The sequence below is a fragment of the Zonotrichia leucophrys genome, chromosome 9 (assembly GCF_028769735.1).
Source record: "Zonotrichia leucophrys gambelii isolate GWCS_2022_RI chromosome 9, RI_Zleu_2.0, whole genome shotgun sequence".
NCBI classification, from domain to species: domain Eukaryota; kingdom Metazoa; phylum Chordata; class Aves; order Passeriformes; family Passerellidae; genus Zonotrichia; species Zonotrichia leucophrys.
In genome coordinates, this window is record NC_088179.1 from 4,168,159 (window position 1) to 4,189,585 (window position 21,427).

General features: G+C 47.1%; 1 protein-coding gene across 4 annotated transcripts in view; it reads left to right on the plus strand.

Moving 5' to 3' along the window:
* The window catches only part of FARP2 (FERM, ARH/RhoGEF and pleckstrin domain protein 2), an 82,792-nt gene extending 63,304 nt beyond the window's left edge, over positions 1 to 19,488 (plus strand). For 2 of the 4 annotated variants that reach the window (XM_064721096.1, XM_064721095.1), the window contains exons 16-27: positions 1,216 to 1,349; positions 2,189 to 2,270; positions 4,048 to 4,285; positions 5,973 to 6,103; positions 7,318 to 7,386; positions 7,778 to 7,867; positions 8,535 to 8,617; positions 10,909 to 11,027; positions 11,785 to 11,948; positions 15,161 to 15,268; positions 16,667 to 16,818; positions 17,932 to 19,488. In XM_064721096.1, the coding sequence (XP_064577166.1) occupies positions 1,216 to 1,349; positions 2,189 to 2,270; positions 4,048 to 4,285; positions 5,973 to 6,103; positions 7,318 to 7,386; positions 7,778 to 7,867; positions 8,535 to 8,617; positions 10,909 to 11,027; positions 11,785 to 11,948; positions 15,161 to 15,268; positions 16,667 to 16,818; positions 17,932 to 18,019 (1,458 nt within the window). In that variant the 3' untranslated portion in view covers positions 18,020 to 19,488. Of the gene's footprint in view, positions 1 to 1,215; positions 1,350 to 2,188; positions 2,271 to 4,047; positions 4,286 to 5,972; positions 6,104 to 7,317; positions 7,387 to 7,777; positions 7,868 to 8,534; positions 8,618 to 10,908; positions 11,028 to 11,784; positions 11,949 to 14,463; positions 14,604 to 15,160; positions 15,272 to 16,666; positions 16,819 to 17,931 lie in introns of those variants that run through there. The other 2 variants (XM_064721097.1, XM_064721098.1) reach the window with 2 other exon arrangements.
* The last annotated feature ends 1,939 nt before the right edge of the window (positions 19,489 to 21,427 follow it).

A 21,427-nucleotide genomic window follows, 5' to 3' on the forward strand; every position in this document is an offset into this window, starting at 1 on the left:
AACTTGGAATTTCTTCTTGTGATGTAGCATAATCCGTGAGCCAAGCAGCTGTCCCCTTCCTTCTTGCATATCCCCTTCTGTGGGGGAGCAGGTACCTTCCCTGGACTTCAGCAGCTGCATCCTGTGCCATCCTGATGACCTAGGCAAACTTTTGCTCTGAAAACTGTGAACAAGGAAAGCCTAAAAACATTTTGCAAGAGTCCCTTACCTTGTTAATATTACATGATTTTTAGTAATCTGTGTTTTCAGGCTAACTCTGATTTTGTGTTGCAACTCCACAACATTCCATTTCAGTGATACCTGCCAGCTCTGCTTATACCCTGGCTGTCTTCTCTGTGGTTTGCCTTGGGAAGCTTTTAGCCTTGGAAAGCTTTTAGCCTTGTGCCTGTGGATCTGTGAGCAGATGGCAGTTGCAAAGGGCATCAAACCCATGGGGGTTTGAAGAGTTTCTTCTTGTTTTGCTGCTTCTGTTTCTTCCTCCTCCTTTCACTCAGAATAGACAAGTGAGTCCCAGTTTGGAGGGCAGCATGAATTTCTAGTTCATGTGCTTCTAAAAGAGCTTTTTTTGTTCATGAGCTCAGTGTTTGAGCATTGTGACTGTTGCCTTCCTATAAGCTGTTGTTTTAATTTCATTAAAGAAAAGCTTGATTCCCTCAATGCTTCATGGCCTCAGTGGAGGTGTTCTCTGCAAGCTCATTGAGCACCATCTCACTCCAATTCCTCCTACAGGCTTCCCAGCACTTCTCCTAAAAAGAAGGGGGGAAAATCTCAGAGGATTTTTGTAATATCCCCATCCCTGCCAGAAGCACTAAGGTGTGGAATGTGACCTCAACGAGATGTCTTCAGCTGAGTGACTGGCACAGGCTCCAGGCCATTGAGAGCAGATTTATCTGCGTGGAAGTGGCAGCAGCTGGGGCAGCCACTGGGTAACTGACTGTCACTCAGCTGTCCCCAACCATCCCATCATTGCATTCAGAAACCAGCTGGTGCCCACAGCCAGCCATGGGCCTCATCTTCCTCATATTTGGCAAGGAAAAAAAAATCCCATCTTTCCATTCTTCACAAATGACGTCTTCCCTAAATACTCCTTCTTCCTCCCTGCTTTTTCCCTGTGCATACTCTCTCCTCCCCCATCACTGCAGGAGCAGGAATTTTCATGCTAACAATGAGTTTCTGAAGCAGAGACCCTGATGAGACTTTGTGGCTTTCTGGCAGTGGTTCCGCAGTGCTGTGATCAAGGAGAATGCCATGCCCGAGGGCCTGATGACCCTGCTCTTCTCCAACATTGACCCCATCTATGAGTTCCACAGAGGCTTCTTGAAGGAGATTGAGCAGAGGCTCTCCCTCTGGTAAGTGACATGGGGCACCTTTATTTACATCCTCACAATTGGTATTTCTGCATCAACAGAAGCAAGGAGAAATCTTTTATGAAATTAAAGCCATGAAAAAAGTACAAACCATGTTGCACAAAGGCCATTTTCTAATCTTTGCTTTGTATATAATATCCTGTAGTTTGTATGACTTGTGCACCAGACTGAGGGTTTTGTAATCACAGAATCATTTAGCTTGGAAAACACCTTTAAGATCATCAATTGTTGATATAATCTGATAGTGTCTCTCAAGCCTTAGAAAAAAGAAGGAGCACAAGATCAAAAAGATGATGCATGTGTTTTTTCCCCACCTTTAATGAAATCTCCAGGTGAAAATCTAGGAAACATTTTTGTGATTAAGATGGGAGTTTAGTTCTTGCAATGCAGTTTATTTCACACATGATGTTTTTAAACTTTGTATTTTTTTCTCCTGACCTGCCATGTTATATATTACAGTATAACTTCCTTTCAAAAGGAGGTGATCTACGTAAACGAAGTATGAACAAAAATAAATTCACAAAATCAGGTGGGGTCATGTTATGGCGTTTATGTGGAGGTCTGGAGTGTAAAACTTTCAAATAGACTTTCACACAAGCTCCTTTCTAGTCCTTTCTCAGTTTTTTAAGCATGCCTTTGTGTTTGCTGTTTTGTGCAGCATCCATATTTAACGTACCAAGTTCTCAATCTGAGCAGTGAAATCAGAATGTCAAATGCCTATAGATTTTTGTGAATTACAAGAGGAGATGGAGGGAGAAAACAGGAATTTCTTGATCCCCAATGTATGTTTCCTTCTCCTTTTCTCCTCATGTGTGTTCCAGGGAGGGCAGGAGCAATGCTCATGTGAAGGGAGATTTCCAGCGCATTGGGGATGTCATGCTCAGGAACATGCACGCTCTCAAGGTAACACAGGCTGCAAGACCTGGAATTTTGGGATTATTGAGGTGTTCTGTTTGGTTTTGTTTTGTCAAGAATCAGAGCTCAGGGTTAATATTTCCATTCATCACAGAATCCCAGGAGGGTTTGGGTTGGAAGTGGCCTTAAAGCCCATCCAGTGCCACCCCTGCCATGGCAGGGACACCTTCCACTGTCCCAGGTTGCTCCAAGCCCTGGCCAGCCTGGCCTTGGACACTTCCAGGGATCCAGGGGCAGCCACAGCTGCTCTGGGCACCTGTGCCAGGGCCTCACCACCTGCTACAGTCTGGTTCTTGAAATTATTAGAAATGCAAAAAAAAAAATTAGAAATGCAAATGAGACCATATGCCAAAGTCCATAGTATGGGCTTTGTTTAATAGTAAATATCAGAGAGAGAGAGAAGGAAGAGAAAGAAATAGAAGAGAGGTGGGGGAACAGAAGGAGAGGGACAGAGACAGATTAAAGAAAATATCACCACTCTGTGCATCCCTCCAGCATCCTGATGATCCTGTCCAGCTGGTCTTCTTGGTGGTGAGGGTCCCCCACAAAACATAGAATCATTAATAGGGATTAATATGTGCCCAGGCCAGGTGGAATGCCCAGGTACCTCCCCCGGAGGGGGCAACCCTTACACAGTCTGTTGCAGCAGAGTGAATGACTGCATCCTGTGCAGTCCTGTGGTGCAAGGCCACAGGAATCAGTCTGGGGAACACTTTGGGGGTCTTGGATGGATCAAGACCCCTCCTCAGCTGCCTCCCACATGCATGTCCCATGGATGTGGCCATCCTGGGCTTGGGGGGTTTTACAACTGATCCACTTGGTGTAGGGGAGGGTGGGTGTTCACTGCCTCTGACCAGAGGTTTCACCACTCACCCAAAACTCTCCTCCTGTTTGGGGGTTCTGTGCAAACCTGACCTTTTGGGCTATGGCCTCCCCCTCCCAAACACAGCCAGGAATGATTTCCTGCTGGGTTTGGCTTTCTTGGGCATGCATTCTTTTCCCTCTGCCTTGTTTATTCTCCCTGACCTATGATTATTGAATAATAGCATTCCCTTTATCTTATCAAGGCATCTTAACTCTCAGTCCAAAGTTCCAGTCAGGCATCTTCAGGGAGGGCTGGGCTTCTGTGGCTGTAGCTTCTTTCTACAACAGGAAAAAGGTTCCTAACAATGTTTAATCCATGAACTACCAGATTCTGGTATCTGACATCATCTCACAGGGAAGAATTTCTTTTCTTTTTCAGTCAATCTCGAAGTAACTTTATTTATTTTTGAGAAACAATTTTAAACATGGTAAAATAATTGCAGGAAGGTTTTATATCACTGTTGCTTATTTAGGCACCTACATTTACATTGATAAGTGGTGTTTGTTGGTTATTTGGCAGAAAACAAAGACAAGTTATTTATTTAGCTCCCCTATTGAGACCTTGATTCACAAAGTTATTTAATTTAAAAATATACATATTTTTTAAAGGCAGAATAATTTCTTCTGAAATGAAATCAGCTTTATTTGGTGCAGAGTGCCTATGTGGGACAGTTACATTAGTGCTGCAGTAGTGGAGTAATTATTTAATTAAAGCCAGTAGCTTGAATGGGAGTGCAGGAGTGTGGGACTGCTATTTGTACCACCAGCATTTGGTATCCTCAGCAGGCACAATGCCATACAAACATCTATTTTGACCTTGACTAGGAGCTGCCTGCCACTTCCTTTAATGATGAAAGATTGTTTTCCTATGATCCAAGTCACTTTGTGTCCGTTTCCACAGGAGTTCACGGGTTACCTGCAGAAACACGACGAGGTCCTGACGGAACTGGAGAAAGCAACCAAACGCCTCAAGAAGCTGGAGATGGTTTATAAGGAGTTTGAGCTGCAGAAGGTTTGCTACCTGCCCCTCAACACCTTTCTGCTCAAACCCATCCAGAGACTGATGCACTACAAGCTGATCCTGGGGAGGCTGTGCAAGCACTACACAGCAGAGCACCGGGACTTCGCCGACTGCCGCAGTGAGTGAGCGCCCAGTGTGGGGAAGGGGCAACAGGAAAGCCTTAGAAATGTGATTGTCTGGCAAAAGATTTTGAGAATATAGAAACTATAAATGAGATTGAAATGAAGGCAAGCTCTGAGATACTTCAGTTACTGAACAACAGGAAAACCATGGTGTGGCTGACTGAAGGTGATCCCCTTTTGATGGAGCAACACCCTCTGCTTGCAGACAGGCCCAAGGGCCAGAGCAGACCCTACAGCTTGGCAGAAGGGGCCCAAAGAGGAGTTTTTAGGGTTTAAAATGTAACACAGTATGGTAATGTAGTGATTCTTCAGGCTATATGGAAATGCTAAAGGATTTGTATCCTGTACTAGATTGGTTAGTGAGAATCAGGATATTCAACACAGATGATTTATTGTATTGTAATGGGAACCTCATGCTCTCTTACGTTTTTTACTCTCTTTGCTTTTTTACTCCCTTGTGCTCTTATCCTCTCACCCTCTCATCCTCTCTACCCCTCTCTTCTCTCAGTCCTGCTCTGAGCTGTTCCTGCAGCTCCCAGCAGGGCCCTGCACCCAGGCCCTTTGCAGTAAACCCCAAATCCCAGCAGGGCCCTGCACCCAGGCCCTGTGCAATAAACCCCAAATCCCAGCAGGGCCCTGCACCCAGGCCCTTTGCAATAAACCCCAAATCCCAGCAGGGCCCTGCCCCCAGGCCCTGTGCAATAAACCCCAAATCCCAGCAGGGCCCTGCACCCAGGCCCTGTGCAATAAACCCCAAATCCCAGCAGGGCCCTGCACCCAGGCCCTTTGCAATAAACCCCAAATCCCAGCAGGGCCCTGCCCCCAGGCCCTGTGCAATAAACCCCACGTTCCTGACCTGCCTGCAGAGATCTCTCATCTCTGTCTGTCCCAGCTGTCCCACCCCCCTGGCTCCTACAGCCCAGCCCTGTCCTGCTGGCAGCACCCTCCCCATGGACACCCTAAACTCTGCCTGTGCCCTGGGAACACAAGAATTATACACTCATAGAATCTCAGAATGGTTTGGGTTAAAAGGGAGCTTAAAACTCAGCTCATTCCCCTTCCACTATGGACAGGGATAATTTTGCCAGATCAGGATGCTCAGAGCCCTGTCCAGCCTGGCCTTGAACACTTTGCTTCACTTGTTTTCAGTTATGTTCACAAATTCAATGTTAGTGCTTTTTTTTCCTGGCATTCCAGGAAGTGGGTTTCTCATGATGCATCCCAAAGCTGGAAAATCAGTTCTTTTCTTGTCTCCTAGCAGAAAAAAAAAAAAAAAGAGAAGATTTTTTACAACATTTTTGTCATTTAAATGTAAAAATGTGACCAAAAATGCTTGTTTTGCAGCATCAGAAGTGTGTGTAGTAAAGTCCATTCATGGCAGAAATAGTTTGATTTTTTCATTTACTTTCAGCTAAATGGTAAATATTTTTGTTTAAGCAAAATCTCAGATACACAATAATCTCCACAAGCATAGGAAATGCTGTGGAATCACTTGCTCTTTTTACCCTTCTCAAAATACACTTAAATTGGCAATTGGACGTTGTAGGTCCCTTCCATATGAACCATTCTGTTCTAGAATTGGCTATAAATTTCAGATCTAAGTTTCAGATTCAGTTTTCCAGGGGTGAAATGGGTGGCCTGGGTTGCTCTGCTCTGGTCCCATTGGTGCTGTTCTCCACACAGATGCCCTGAAGGAAGTCACAGAAATGACCTCCCAGCTGCAGCACAGCCTCATCCGCCTGGAAAACTTCCAGAAGCTTACAGAGCTGCAGCATGACCTGATTGGGGTGGACAATCTCACAGCACCTGGCAGGGTAAGTGCCTCTGCTGAGTTTTTGGAGCCTTTGCTGGTTTTATCTCCAAGGAAGTGCCTTTGGAATGAGGATTTGCCATCACTGCCCCTCTGGTCTGTGTAACTTCAGTAACTGTCCCTTAGTGAATGCCATGGATGGTGGATCATCCCCTTGGTGATATTCTGATCAGAAAGATTCTGCCTAAACTCTGGCTGCAGTTTTGTGTTCCCAGTACAGATACTGTGTCAAAAGAAGGGGACCAGGACACCAGTTGGTTCATCATGGCCCTCAGGTCCGGTCCGGTCCCGGTCCCTCAGGTCCTTCTGGTCCAGTTTATTGAAGAAAGTATCAAACACTTATACAGCAAATAATAAGCTTATGAATATTCTGTAAGCCAAGCAATCTATTGGTTAAACTATACCATGAACTCTTCCTCATTCCTTAGGGGTTACATCTCTCTTTTCTCATGTCTCTTTCACTGTTTGTTATTATACTACAGCTAGGCCCAAGGACATGCTATCTTACAGGTGCAGGACTTGGAATTAGCCACGGTTTTGTACTTTTCCATTCTCTAGCAGCTAAATTCCCAACAATACTGGCTGTGCTGGGGTGTGGTGCTCTGTGTGTGACTGGGAACTGCTGTGTCCTGCTGGAAATGCCCTCCCAGCTCTGCTTGAGTCTGCCTGGTGCAAACCCAGAGAGCACAGGGATGGTGAGAGCACAGCATGGGCTGAACCCCAAATCCCAGCAGGGCCCTGCACCCAGGCCCTTGGCAATAAACCCCAAATCCCAGCAGGGCCCTGCACCCAGGCCCTTTGCAATAAACCCCACTGGTGTGGGTGCCTCTGTGTTATAGGAGTTTGTGCAGTTCCTGCCTGGATTTCTGTTTTTTGTTTTTGATAGATGTACTGGGCATAGATACAGGAGCATCGCATGGGCTTTGGGGATGCTCTGGCAGTCACTGCAGTGGGATGTAAGTGTGATAGGTGAACTGCTGGTGTCCAACAGGAATTCTGCTCCTTTCCCTTCTCTTCCTTCACTGATTTAAATGCTGGCTGCAGCAAGGAGCTGATTCATGTCACAAAAAAGGAAGGAAAGTGTCATCGGGCCTCCAAGAAATCTGTTAGTGGTCATGACTGGGCACTAATCAACATCTGTGTACTCTGGGATGAAAATAAAATTCCTTCAAGTCAGGAAAGATCAAACATTGTTCAATTTTTTCTTTTCCACTGCAGGAGTTCATCCGGGAAGGTTGCTTGTACAAGCTCACTAAGAAGGGTTTACAGCAGAGGATGTTCTTTCTGGTGAGTGCTGCTCCTGAGTTTTATAAACCCAAATTCTTCAAGATAAAGTTGTTGGGGAAATGTGTTTTCATGTGCTTTTGCTTAAAATCGGCACCTGAGACTGAAAACTCATTCCAAGCAATGTTTTTAGAGGTGTGGTTGTGGTACTACTCTCTGGTCAACTTGGTTCCTTAATGGCACAGAGTTTTAACAGAATTAAAAAATTTATTTCCTCTTTTATAAGTAAACAAAACAGAGGTTGGAAGGGTAGTTGGCCAAACTGACTGAGAAATGGCATTTTTCATGCATCTACAGTGGCCTTTAAACAACAGATTTTCAAGGAGATGTCAAAAAATCCTTGGCCCTGCCTGCTGCTCTCAGAGCACTGACTGTTCTCTTCCTGCCTTTGCAGTTCTCAGATATGTTACTGTACACAAGCAAAGGGGTCACAGGGACAAATCAGTTCAAAATCCACGGACACCTCTCTCTGCATGGCATGTTGGTAAGTGGTTCCATGTTGCACCCCAGGGTTAAGGAAGTGGCTTTGCCTAAGGCAGGCTGAGGAATTCCTTCAGGGCACGAGGACCAAAGCCACAAACTGCTCCAAGGCAGCTCTCAGCAGCACTTGGACCTTGATGTGTGTCCAACAGAGCTTTGTTTATCTGCAGGTGATGAGTCTGTTCCTTCCACATTAGCAAACAGCTGGAGCACACCCTGTTGCCCATTCATTTTCACACTGCTGTGAGAGGCTGATCTGGAAATAGGGATTTATTTACCCTGGTGTTTTGTCCCCCTGCACACAGCTGGGCATGTAATCAATGCTCCTGCCTCCCCACACCTTTTCTAACAGGATTGTTCTTTCTGTCTTTGGTTTGCAGCTGATAGTGCTTGACCCCCCGGTGAGTAATGAGCCAAACCTGCTCCAACCCTTCCTTTCCCTGCCCTGCTGGAAGTGCTGCTGTGCCCCTGCAGTAGAAACACACCATAGATTTTTCATAGAGAGCCAAAATAGACTTGAAAGTAGCTGGTATTCATCAGACAGTTGCTGTTCTGCACTCCCTGCAGCAGGGTTGGGATCCTGTTTGACTCCAATCCCAGCCAGCACAGGACAGTTTTAGTGTTTATTTGGGCCTGAGCACTGATGAGAAAAATCCTTTCTTTTCCTGCAGGTGGAGGAGAGTGAGAATGAATGGTCTGTCCCACACTGCTTCACAATCTATTCTGCACAGAAAACCATAGTGGTGGCAGCCAGGTAATCCTGCTTTTCCTCTGGACTTCAAAATAAGCCCAGGACTCTTCCCAGCTCCTTTTTCAGTGTTGAATTTTGGGAAGGAGCAGTTAGTTTATCCTGGGCTGATCCCAGGGTGGGTACCAGCAAAGGGGTTGGGATTGTGCCCTCTGCCCTGCTCAGGTGAGACCCCACCTGCAGAGCTGCCCCAGCCCTGGGGCCCAGCACAGGAAGGGGCTGGAGCTGCTGGAGAGAGCCCAGAGGAGCTCTGGTGTCCAAAAAAAGGTGCTTGAAAGATTCCTAAATTTAGAAAAATAAATAGAATTTTTACCTTGTCATGACTTTAAAATAGCTCAAAGGTTACCTGTCAAAAATAAAAATTACCCAAAACACAAACAGCAGCAACAAGTTTGCCATTGTGTTTGTTTATTTGGGAATTGCCATTGACATCCTTCAAACCACTTTAGGAGACAAAAATCTAAACATACCAGGGTGAGCAGAGGGATGGAGCAGCTCTGCTGGGAGGAAAGGCTGGCACAGCTGGGAGTGTTCACCTCGAGGAGAGAAGCTCTGGGGTGACCAAATTGTGGCCTTGCAGGCCTGAAGGAGCCAACAAGGAAAATGCAAAAAGACTTTGGATAAGGGCCTGTAGGGACAGGACAAGGGGAAATGGTTTCCTACTGCCACAGGGCTGGGTTAGATGGGATATTGGGAAGGAATTCCTCCCTGTGAGGGTGCTGAGGCCCTGGCACAGCTTCCCAGAGCAGCTGTGGCTGCCCCTGCATCCCTGGCAGTGCCCAATGCCAGGCTGGACAGGGCTTGGAGCAGCCTGGGATAGTGGGAGGTGTCCCTGCCCTCATGGGGTGGCACTGGATGGGCTTTGAGTTCCCTTCCCACCCAAACCATCCTGTGATTCTGTGTTTCTGTCTGACCCACAGCACAAACGGCAGCAACAAGTTTGCCATTGTGTTTGTTTATTTGGGAATTGCCATTGTCATCCTTCAAACCACTTCAGGAGACAAAAATCTAAACATACAGATATTTTAGAATGAAAATTCAGAATATATGAATTGCTGTGAGGAGGAGAGAGTTTCTGCAGAATCTCATGGAGGAAGCTGGGGGAAAATGAAAGGCTGGCTTAGAAATAAAAATAATCCTTTTTCAGCCTCAGTTATCCCTGTGCAGTGAATTTGGTGCCTTTTTGTAATTAGGATCAGCTTTAGGAGTTTTTGTCTTTTTGTCTGCTGTGAAAACCCAGCTGGAATCAGGAATGCCAACAATGCAGGGTGGGAGCACTAAATCTCAGCCTTAAATCACAGGGGTTTTACTGCTTGCTGACCTGTTCTTGAAAAATAACCACTACAGTATATTTATAAATCAGGTGTGTAATGGCACAGGAGCCAATTCCTTTGGTATGCAGATTTATTTTTTTAAATTCCAACCTAACACCTGAGAATGCATCTTTTTTTAAGATCAACCATTTCTCAGCAGCTGTGAGTCATAAGGTGCTTGAAAGATTCCTAAATTTAGAAAAATAAATAGAATTTTTACCTTGTCATGACTTTAAAATAGCTCAAAGGTTACCTGTCAAAAATAAAAATTACTGCTAGGCTTAGACCACATGTGGAATTTTCAGTCTAAGTTAAAAACTTTCAGAAAAAAGAGGTGGTTACCAAAACAAAGAAATATTGAGGCTGTGTCTAAAGCCTAAACTTCCACTGTTGCATCCCTATGGATACAGAAACACCTTGAAGGGCTGTGAAGGTCTCACCTTGTAGGATCCTGGAATGGGGGAAGGAAGTTTCCTCTTTCTGTGCTCTGGGTTTTACTGGCTTGAGATGTCAGGTGCTCTTAGAAAGATGGGCTGTGCTTCAGGCTGCCATTTATCCTTCAAAAAAATCATGGCTCCTATCCCCCATCTCCAGAATTCTCTCCTGACCCTGCCTGCTGTCTGTTCATTTTATTTGCTGTAAAGTCCAAGTGTTTAATTATTAATTTAGTCTTGTTTCAAGGCTTGACTGTAGAGGTAGAGGCTGTATGAGATCAGTTTCCTCTCTGGAAAGCTCCAGCTTTGGAGGAATTCTAATTTTGGTTTTATTTCTCTAATGGAAGGATACTGCCCCTTGCTTTGGGCAGTGACCTGTGCCTTCAGCAGCAGGGCACAGCTCTGGGCTGGCAGATGCCCACTGTCTCTGCCTCCTTTGAGGTGCCCACTGCCTCTGCTTCCCTTGGGATGCCCACTGCCTGTGCTTCCCTTGGGATGCCCACTGCCTGTGCTTCCCTTGGGATGCCCACTGCCTCTGCTTCCCTTGCAGCACCCGCCTGGAGATGGGCAAGTGGATGGAAGACCTGAATGTGGCCATTGAGATGGCCAAGAAATCCACAGAGAAATCCGAGATGCTTCTGGAAAATTCTGTCTGCAACCGCTCCAACAGTAAGTGCTGTTCCCTGCCCCCCTGAAAGCAGCACTTGTGCTGTCCTTTCTGCTTTTCCTTTTGTGAGTTTGATGGCATAAATGATGTATTTTTATAGTTCATATGATGATGGAGAATTAATTGGGCTTTGGTTTTAATCAAAAGAGATATGCTTGTCTTCCCAGACTGATGTTCAAGGCAGCTTTAAATGCAGCAGAGATGCTCCCATTGCAGAGTTGTTAATTTTATAAGGTCCCTTATAAAGGGATTTTATAAAATCCTAAAAACTCTTCCATAGCTTTTTCTCACTTTAACTATGTGGTGAGTTTTTTTGTCCAAAATGTAGAGTCTCTGGAGGTCAGCTTTTACAGCCCAGTATTCCTGTGCCTGTCTGGGGGTGTTATGGCTGTGCTGAAACATGGAGTATTTTTTCTTGGAGACCTTTGTTCTGTTCCTAGACTCAAGGAACAGAACTGTCACAGCACTGACTCAAACCACTCTGATTTTATTCCAGTGGAAGTGTCCCTGCCCATGGCAGGGGGTTGGAATGATGAGCTAAGGTCCCTTCCAACCCAGACCATCCTTTGATGCTGTGAGCCAGCTGCCCCAGGCAGAACTGAGCTGAAAGCCAGCCTGATGTGCTCAGAGTGGTGCAGGAGCCGTGTAACCAGTTCAGCTGGACATGACAAGAGAAAACCTCCTCTCTCAGACATCCCAGCTTCTCTTCCTTTCCTATTGCACAGTTTACTTAAACCAGTGCCCCGTTCTCCTCCCCAGGATCCTCAGATGAGGTGTCAGTAGAGCAGGAGTCAGAAGATGACATTCACTCCTCCCGTAGCTCCCTGGACAGGCAGAGCCAGCCCCGTGCCAACACCACGGTGCACGTGTGCTGGTACCGCAGCACCAGCGTCTCCATGGCCGACCACAGCGCGGCCGTCGAGGTACCCGGGCCAGCCTGGCCCCTGTGCCCCCTCAGCCAGGGAGAGCCTGGGCACCCCCCCTGTGCATGCTGTCCCCCTGTCTGGCTGTCTGTGTGTCTGCTCTCCGTGCAGCAGGGCTTGGCTTGGGCAGCGGGAACGAAGCGGGGAAGGTTTACAGGAAAGCCAGGATGTGCTGGGATTGAATTCTGCTTTGGGTGTCACCCTGCTTTGCTGGGGCACTGAGCACTGGCACTGCTGCTGCACTGCTGGGCACTGGCACTGCTGCTGCACTGCTGGTGCACCTCCAACCCTGGGGTCAGTTTTGGGACCCTCACCACAAGAAGGACCTTAAGGGGCTGGAGCGTGTCAGGGAATGACAATGGAGCTGGGGCAGGGTCTGGAGCACCAGGAGCAGCTGGAGGGGCTCAACCTGGAGAAAAGAACACTCAGGGGGTGGTTTTTGTGGGTTTTTTGTTTGGTTTTTGGGTGTTTGTTTTAGTTTGTTTTTTTTTAGAAAAGGCAAAGAAGGCTTTATTCAAAAGAACCGCATGGTTTTTATAGAGTGGTGTGATGGTGTTCACAGGGGTTCTTGGATGAGGGAAGAGATGAGGATCTGACTCCCTGTTTCAGAAGGCTGATTTATTATTTTATGATACATATTACATTAGAACTATACTAAAAGAATAGAAGAAAAGGGTTTCACTAGAAGGGTAGCTAAGAATAGAATAACAAAGAATGATAACAAAGGTTTGTGACTCAGCTCTCTGTCTGAGCCAGCTGGGCTGTGATTACCCATTAATTACAAACATCCAACATGGGCTAATAAAAGTTCTACCTGTTGCATTCCACAGCAGCAGATAATCATTGTTTACATTTTGTTCCTGAGGCCTCTCAGCTTCTCAGGAGGAAAAATCCTAAGGAAAGGATTTTTCATAAAAAGATGTCTGTGACAGAGTGGTACAATAGATTCTATTCTATTGGCTAATGAACAGAAACATCTTTCTCACACACTGTCCTTGAGAGGAACAGAAAAATAAAGTAGGAAAACACTACTTGCAAATTGTTTATAGTCAACAAGTTATCACATCTTTCCAGCTCCCTAAAACTTCTCACAAGCTGCTGTGAGAAATGCTTGCCATTTCTCTCTGTCCCATGGCATCTACAGGAGGGACCTTCTGGCTTTCCACAACTCCCTGACAGGAGGGGGCAGCCAGGTGGAGGCTGGGTTCTGCTCCCAGGGAACAAGGACAGGACAAGAGGGAATGGCCTCAAGCTGCACAGTGGAGGTTCAGGTTGGGAATCAGGAGGAATTTCTTCACAAAAAGAGTGGTTAAGCATTGGAACAGGCTGCCCAGGGCAGAGGTAGGGTCATTATCCCCAGAAATGTTGAGATTGTGTGGATGTGGCACTTTGCTAAATTGTTACGTGAGATTTGGTCAAATTGATGATCTTGGAGGTCTTTTCCAGCCTTAATTGTTCTATGATTATAATGGTCCCCTCTCCATATGTTCCTTGAGAGACTGACTGTGCTGTACAGAGCTCTGGTTAGCTGCTGTGCTGCACCCAGAATTTAGAAGAGGGAATTCAGTTGGAATTCTCTGCCCTTCCCTTGCTGGCAGGACTGAGCAGCCAAGTGTCTTTTCATGGCAGCATCATTTTATGCTGATGTTTATTATGGAGGTGTCCAAGGCCAGGCTGGATGGGAGTCTGAGCAGCCTGCTCTAGAGGAAGGGGTCCCTGCCCACGGCAGGGGTTGGAACCAGATGAGCTCTAGGATCTCTTCCAACCCAGAAGAGAGGGTTGGGGTTCTGTGAGCCACTGGTTCCTGCAGTCTGGCTGTTCCCCACAGTGCAGGGCAGCACTGGTGGCACATTTGGGCACTGAATCCTGCAGATTTCGAGGCTGATCAGCTCAGCACTCCTCACACTGCTTGCAGCAACTCTGGTTTTACTTTAGGCAGCAGTTTGGCAGGGCAGGACACCTGCCTGGAGGCTGGGAAGACTTCCAGAAATGGGAAGGACCCTAAACAACATGGACAGGAAAAGGAGATCACTAACCTGACAAAAGCAGTGGGGCAGGGGGCTGCAGCTGTGTCTGGGCCTGCCTGACCTGCTCTGCCCTTAAGTTCAAGTGGAGTTGAAAGTTTGGGCACTGGAGCTCCTGTGTTTTTGTGATAGAGACCTTGAGGATCAGCTTGGTAGGGAAGTGCTGTAGGTGTGACCTGGGCTCAAGGTACAGACACTGGCACTTGAGCTGGCTGAGTTGTGGTTTCTGCTGGAGGGCCCAGGCCTTTCCCTGCTGACACCTGGGGAAAGGCACCAGCTGGCAGTTCTGTGCATGGCTAACAAGCCCAGCCTGCTGCAGGCTCTGGGATGGAGTGTGTGATTCCTGCACTCGCTCTCACTCTGACCTGTTCCATGTTCTAACACCGTCATTTTTCTCACAATCCATTTTCCTTTGACAGCCACCTTTCTTGCATCACTCCTCTCACCCTAACATTCTGTTTTTCTCTTTCTCTCCCCCTTTCTCTGCTCAGTTTTCTGCTCTCTTGCTGTTTCTCCAGAGCTTCCTCCTCGCTATTTGCTGGGCCAGGCCCAACGGCCCAACACAATCACCCATGTTTGTTGGTACCGGAACCAGAGCCTTTCCCTGTCTGATTACTTGTGCATGATCCAGGTAAAGATGCCTCTCACTTGTTGTGCTGCTGGGGAGGAGCCCTGGGATGCCCAGGAAAATGTCCTGCTTCCTAACTGCTCACATGAGGATCCTCCTCCTCAGAGGCAGATGTGTGCCACTGCCTTGTTAAGACAGGATTTCCTCCTGTTTATGCCTCAAAAAAACGGTTCTCTCTGTAAATCCGCCACAAATCCTGTCTTTTTCCCAAAGTACAAAATTCCTGTGTTGCCATTGCATGCCAGGGGTTTCCCTGTGCTGCTGGCTGACTCCAAGGCAGTGTTCCCCTCCCTGCAGCCCCTTCCACGCCAGCTTTGCTTTGTGTAGCTGCCACGTGCTGTTCATCTCCCCGCTCTGCAGCCCTCTGTGTCCTCTCCTGCTTCGTTTCCCTTCTCACACAGTGTGTTCCACCTGGCTTTTCTGCATGTCAGAAAGGGTGGCTGGAAGGGAGGGACCCTGGTGGCTGTCACCATGCCTGGGGGAAGGGACAGGAGCAGGGCTGGGCTGCAGCAGGATGGCAGCCTGGGATTTCAGGGAATTCTCTTTTCCTTCTGTGCCAGAACCAACTCTCTGGGTATCTGCTGAGGAAATTCAAGAACAGCAATGGCTGGCAGAAACTCTGGGTGGTCTTCACCAACTTCTGCTTGTTCTTCTACAAGACACACCAGGTGAGGGGGTGATGGGCAGGGTCCTGGGGGCACCTGGGGTCCTGGGCTTTCAATCACTGCTGTTTGAGGGACAGTCCAGGGCAAGAGGAGGTAATTAATTCATAATGAAGCTGGGCTCTGAAAGGCTGTGGGCACTTCTGTAGGGGGATAGAATATAAGAAAATAAAGATAGTGTGGAAAGTAATCTTAACCCTGAGGAGTTGCAGCTGGGCCAATTATCAAGGATTAGGAACAGGCCTGGCTTTAACAGGCCACAGCTGTAAGCAATGAGAAGAAGATGCTGTAAAAGAGTGGGGTGGCTGCTTGAGAAGGGAACTGGAGTCAGTGGCTGCTTTGCGAAGAAGAAAGAGTCAGTGCTCCGAGGAGCTGACCATGAGAAACACCAAAGAGGTTTGAAACTTTTGAGATAAGATGACAACACACTTCTTGTGGAACTTAATCAGAATTTCCAGTTCTGATGGTTCTGAACTTCTGTGTGTGAGGGGGAAATGTCTCCTCATGCAGTGACTGAGGGATGTGAGGGACACAGCAGCCTTTGGGCCTTCTTTGCCCTCTTCTCTCTGTGCTGGGCTTCAGCTCAGCCTGACAGGCTCCAGGGGTTTTTCTGCCCATGGTGCATCCAGCACTGCTTGATCATGAACCATGGTCCAGTGCAATTCTTTCATCTTATTAACCAAATAAACTGTGATAACCTGTGACGTGTTCACAGGAGTCTGAGGATGAGAGAAGAGATGAGGATCTGACTCTGTGTTTCAGAAAGCTTGATTTATTATTTTATAATATATATTATATTAAAACTATACTAAAAGAATAGAAGAAAAGATTTAATCAGAAAGCTGGCTAAGAATAGAAAAGAAAAAAAAATAACAAAAGCTTGTGTCTCAGACAGACAGTCCGAGCCAGCTGGCTGTGATTGGCCATTAATTAGAAACAACCACATGAGACCAATCCCAGATGCACCTGTTGCATTCCACAGCAGCAGATAATCATTGTTTACATTTTGTTCCTGAGGCCTCCCAGCTTCTCAGGTGAAAAAATCCTAAAAAAAAGAATTTTTCATAAAATATCATAGCTGCAATAACCCAGTAATTGGGTTATTCTGGCTTCTTGCCTTGAGGTCACGTTTCTTTTGTGAGGGTTACTTCACCTTTTTTGTCAGATCTGTGCTTTGAGCTCCATAGGAAGGGTGCAGAGAAGGAGGAGGGAGCACAGGAGGCAGTGTTGGGCAGAGCAGCAGAAACAAATAACCATAAAAAATGAGAGGAGCTGGGGGAAGGTTTAATCATGAACTGTTGGTGGCCTTGCAGAAGAGCTCTCCTGTTGTCTCTGAGCACGAGTGCACAGCCCTGTGGCACACAGGGTGCCTGGCACTCAGGGCTGGGCTCTTGGCTCTTGCAGGATGATTATCCCCTGGCCAGCCTGCCCCTGCTGGGCTACACGGTCAGCTGCCCTGTGGAGGCAGATGGCATCCACAAGGATTATGTCTTCAAGCTGCAGTTCAAGTCCCACGTGTACTTCTTCAGGGCTGAGAGCAAATACACCTTTGAGAGGTACTTTTCTGTTTCCTTTGTCTTGGTTTGTAACCTGCTCTTAACTCAGTGCTTGGTCATTCCATCCTCTTTTATAGTAATCAGGGAATGATTGGCATCTGACTCCATTGATTCAGAATGCTGAACATATCAAAACTATATTATATTACATTGTACTATACTATATTAAAGAGATACTATACTAAATTACATACTAAAGGAAACTCCTGACAGTTAGGACACAGCTTTGAGTGATTGGTTAATTAATATTAACCAATTAATATTAACCAGGGAATGATTGGCATGTGACTCCATTGATTCAGAATGCTGAACAATTGCTTTATTAAAACTATGTTACATTACATTATGCTATAATATATTAAAGAGATTCTGTACTATACTGAATTACCATACTAAAGAAAATACTAAATTAATTACAATAGTTTTTATTGTGAATAAATTAAATACAAGAATTACTAAATTAATACAATATTTACTAAATAAATACAATAATTACTAATTACAATACTAAAGAAAACTCGTGACTGTCTCCCAACAGTCAGGACACAGCTTGGAGTGATTGGTTAATTAATATAAACAACCATCACCAGAATCCAATCACTAAATCCCTTCAGGTAAACAATCTTCCTAACACATTCCACATGTGCAAAAACAACAGGAGCAGCAAGTAGAGATAAGAATTGTTTTCTGTTCTTCTCTCTGTGCTTCTCCAGGAAGAAATCCTGTGAGAGAGAATTATCTTTCCTCCCACCCTGAGTGATTTTCCAGCACATTCTCAGGAATAACATTCCCTTCTTTTCCCCACCAATGATATTTGGAGATCCCTCCTGTGTGTGTGGGGGTGCTGGGGATTGAGGAGAGAGCACAGTGAGCACTCATGAGAGTTCTCTGGGGCTCAGAGCACTGCAGACTCATTACCTGGACAGGCAGCCACGTTCTGCAGGGTATTTGCCACATCTCAAGCTGTCCTTTTGAAAAGTTAATTCTCCAGAGGACTTGTAAAAGAAAGAAAATGGCTGTTTTGGGAGGTTTGGGAAAGGGGTACAGCTCATAACAAAGGACAAGATTCCCTGGGAGTGAGGGTTAAACATTCCTCATGTCTTTTCTTGGCAGGTGGATGGAGGTGATCAAAAGAGCCACCAGCTCTCCAGCCAGGTCGAGCCTGCCTGTCCCCAAGGAGAAGGACACTCACACAGAGTGATGTGGGGCAGAGCTGGATCTCTGCTGGCAACACCAACAAAACAGGTGGGAGCAGGAGGCTCTGGAGTTGGCAAAGCAAAGAGCCAGGATGCTCCTTCCCCCCAGAATGGGAAGTGGGGCTGCAGCCAGGGATCACATCCATTCCCAAAGGTGTGGAAGAGGGGCAAGTCTGTTCCAGCTGGACCTACTCAGAGAGAACCCAACGACTGCACCATCATGGAGGGGTTCTTGTTCCATGGTACCTGTACAGTGACACCTTTGCCTGCCCTGAGGGCAGCTCCCACCTTCTTTTTCCACCTGGACTGGATGCTCAGCACCCAGGGGAGGAACCCAGCAGCCTCCAGGGGTGCAGCTGGCTGGCAGCAGAGGGTGCTGGTGGGGCTGGCAGCACAGCCTGTCCTGCTGGCACAGCTGCCTCAGACAGACAGGGACCCACCACGTGCTGCCTCGCTCCCAGCTCGTTCTGATCAGCCTCTGCAGCTCTCCCAGCACAGCTCTGCTCCTCAGGAGCTGCCAGGGCAGCAGCTTTCCAGGCAGGCTGAGTCTCTGTGGAGGTGTTGGTGGGTTGTGGATCGGTGCAGGGGGGTGCATGGTTTGTCCTCTGAACTCAATCACTGTTCTCATATCACAGCTCCGGTTTCTGTATCCCTTAGTAGGAGTTAAGTAAGGCATGGGATGGCAAACACTCTCCACTCTGGTGTGGGTGATGTTTTCAAGGCATTTAAGCACTGCAGGAGAGCAAGCCTCTGAAAGTCACTGTTGCTTGTGCTTTTGTCATGGCAAGACTTGTGAAAATCCCTCATCTTCTAGTTCAGTTCGGGGTGGGACCCATCTTCTGTTTCTCATGAAGGTGTAAAAGTCACTGGATTCCAGATGGAGCATTAGTGTCTGTGGACTCTATTAAATTTCTGTATTAAATCTGAAATGTTTGCAGCTTGTTCTCTTTTGTACAGCTGTCACCTTTGGGTGCCTCCACAGAAGGACTGACATTTGCTAAGTGCCACAAGGTGCTGTTGGACGTGGCTTTGATGGGCTGTGGGGACTCTGGTTTGTATTAGATAGAAAAGTGTTTGTGTAGCAATGGAAGGAACAAGGCAGTGAAGCAGTGAGAGCAAAAGGAAAGTGTTGCATGCTGAGGGGATGGAGCAATGTGGAGATCCCATGGGACAATGGGATGGACAGAGGCCAGCACAAGTGTTCAGGTATGGGCTCAAGCATTTGTGGGGAGGGGGAATCCAGAGGGGTTTTCTTGCTTGGCATTTGCATCCTAGAGGAGTGACTGCAGACCCAGCCTTTGCCACCGCTGTCACAGACCATTGTCCCATCTAAGTTAAATGTACTTAATTTATTAGTGTCTTCATTTATTATTTTTTTAATTGCCTGTTGTAGGTGTATCCATGTGGATTGATTAGACATGTTATACTGTGGCTGAATATGACTGTTCAAAGTAAATAGCATCTTGGTATAAAACTCTCTCAGCCTCTTATTCCTGAGCTCACCATCCCAGGTTCCAGTTACTCAGTTTTCCATGTCTCTGGATCTCAGCTCACCCTGTACCAAGTGCTCTCCATCCAAACTGGGGCTCCCACAGTGAGCAGGAGTCTTCCCTTTAGGTTTGTGGGCTGGTGAGTGAATGATCCTTTAGTTGCTTCTGTGCTGGAGCCACAGCTCAGCATCTCCTTGAAGATGCAGTGGCTGAGGTGGGGTCTCTACACCAGGAGCCTCTGGAAAGGCTTCAGCAGGCAGCTCAAGAAGAATGCAGAGAAAAGCAGCTGGAACCAATCCTTTTCCCCCAATAACACAGTTACACCAGCCTCATTGGTTTTGTTACTTTATTGAAAGTGGCAGATCCCTTTCAATGTTTTTGAAAACTAAACCCATTGGTTTTGAATACTGGGCAAAGGGGTGGGGATTGTTTCCTTTAGGAAGTTTCCTCGTTACACTGCAGAGCATGTGAGGAACAACACAGGTACCTTATCAACACCTTTGCTACTGCTGTGAACAGCAACTTGAAAAGCAGCAGGGGCCTTTGTGCTGGCCTGCAGCCTCTGCCTTCCCCCTCTCCAAGCCTCCTGTCTGTACATGAACTTCTCCTCCTGAGGGAAAAGTGGGTTTGTTCTGTTCTTCCTACCTGCAAGCTCTGAGCTGGCTCTCACCACAGAACTCTGCAGCAGAGAGCCAACAGCAGCACCTCTTCTCTTCTGTACAAGTTCATAGTGTTGCTGAGCCTGGCTTTATCCAGCAGGATAAATAAGGTAAAGAACACCCTACACCAGGAGCAGGGAATGTGTGGTCCCCCTGAGCTGCTTGCAGCCCAGCACTTCAAATCTGCAGGTCTAAGTACCAAAAACCAAGCCTTGTTTCTAACCAAGTGGCCTGTCATTAAAAAATGCTGAACAGCTCCAGCCTTTGTTCTCAGGGGCTCTGGGCTGAGCCATCTCATCCACACACAAACACCCAGGCACAAAGAGCTGGGGCACTGAGCTCCTGCTGACTTCATGGGAATCTCTTCTCAGTTGGAGAGCAGCTCTCTAAGCAATCTCACAGCTATCAGGGGTTAGTCTCCTTAGTCTATTTTTCTGGACCTTTAAAATGTAGATTTAACATCTGTGTGCTTACCTGAATTAAAGATTGATAAACCAGTATGGTACAGAAAGCAAAGCTCCTGGGGATGCTCTGCTGGGATACCTCAAGCAGCCAACACAGCAGTGGATGCTGTGGTGCCTCTGCTAGCAAACACCAGCCCAGCCTGCACCTGGGGCAGAGCCAGCTGCAGTGAGTCTGAGCAGCCACAAAGGGAAGGCTGAGAAGGAGAGGGAGGCCTAGAGCAGCTTTTGGGAACCCCCAGCCCAAGCACACTGCTGTGAGCCATCCAGCTTAAGTCTTCCTGTAGAGCACAAGTTCTTGCACCAAAAACTATGTAGTGTCTCCCTCTGTCCTGTGAACCAAAGCCCTGCAGCTGTTGTGCTCCCCCACTCCTCTTTTTAACCCTTCTGCCCCCTGTGGGCCTGCCCAGCCTGCCAAGAGCACCAGGGACAGGAAGTGCACAGCTCCCACAGCAAATAAACCCCTTTGCCTCCTGCTCCCTGCAGACCCAAGGCAAGCTCTGCTGTTGCCTGAAGTAGATGAACTAAGGCCTAACACAAAATGATGTCCCAGAGCCAACAAAAGAACAATCAGCAAACCCTCCTATGAAATGACAGGCTGGGAAAGAGCAACTGTATCAGCCCAGCTGCTGCAGCACTGCAAAGTGTTGTTCCTTGTGTGTGAAGGGCTTGAAGTGATCCTCCAGAACAACTGGAGAGCTGCTCTCACTCTCCCAGAGGCCCTAAACACCTGGAGAGCTTCCCAACATCCCTGCACTCACACAAGACTGCTCACAAACACTTCTTTAGGAAGGGCAGGAGAC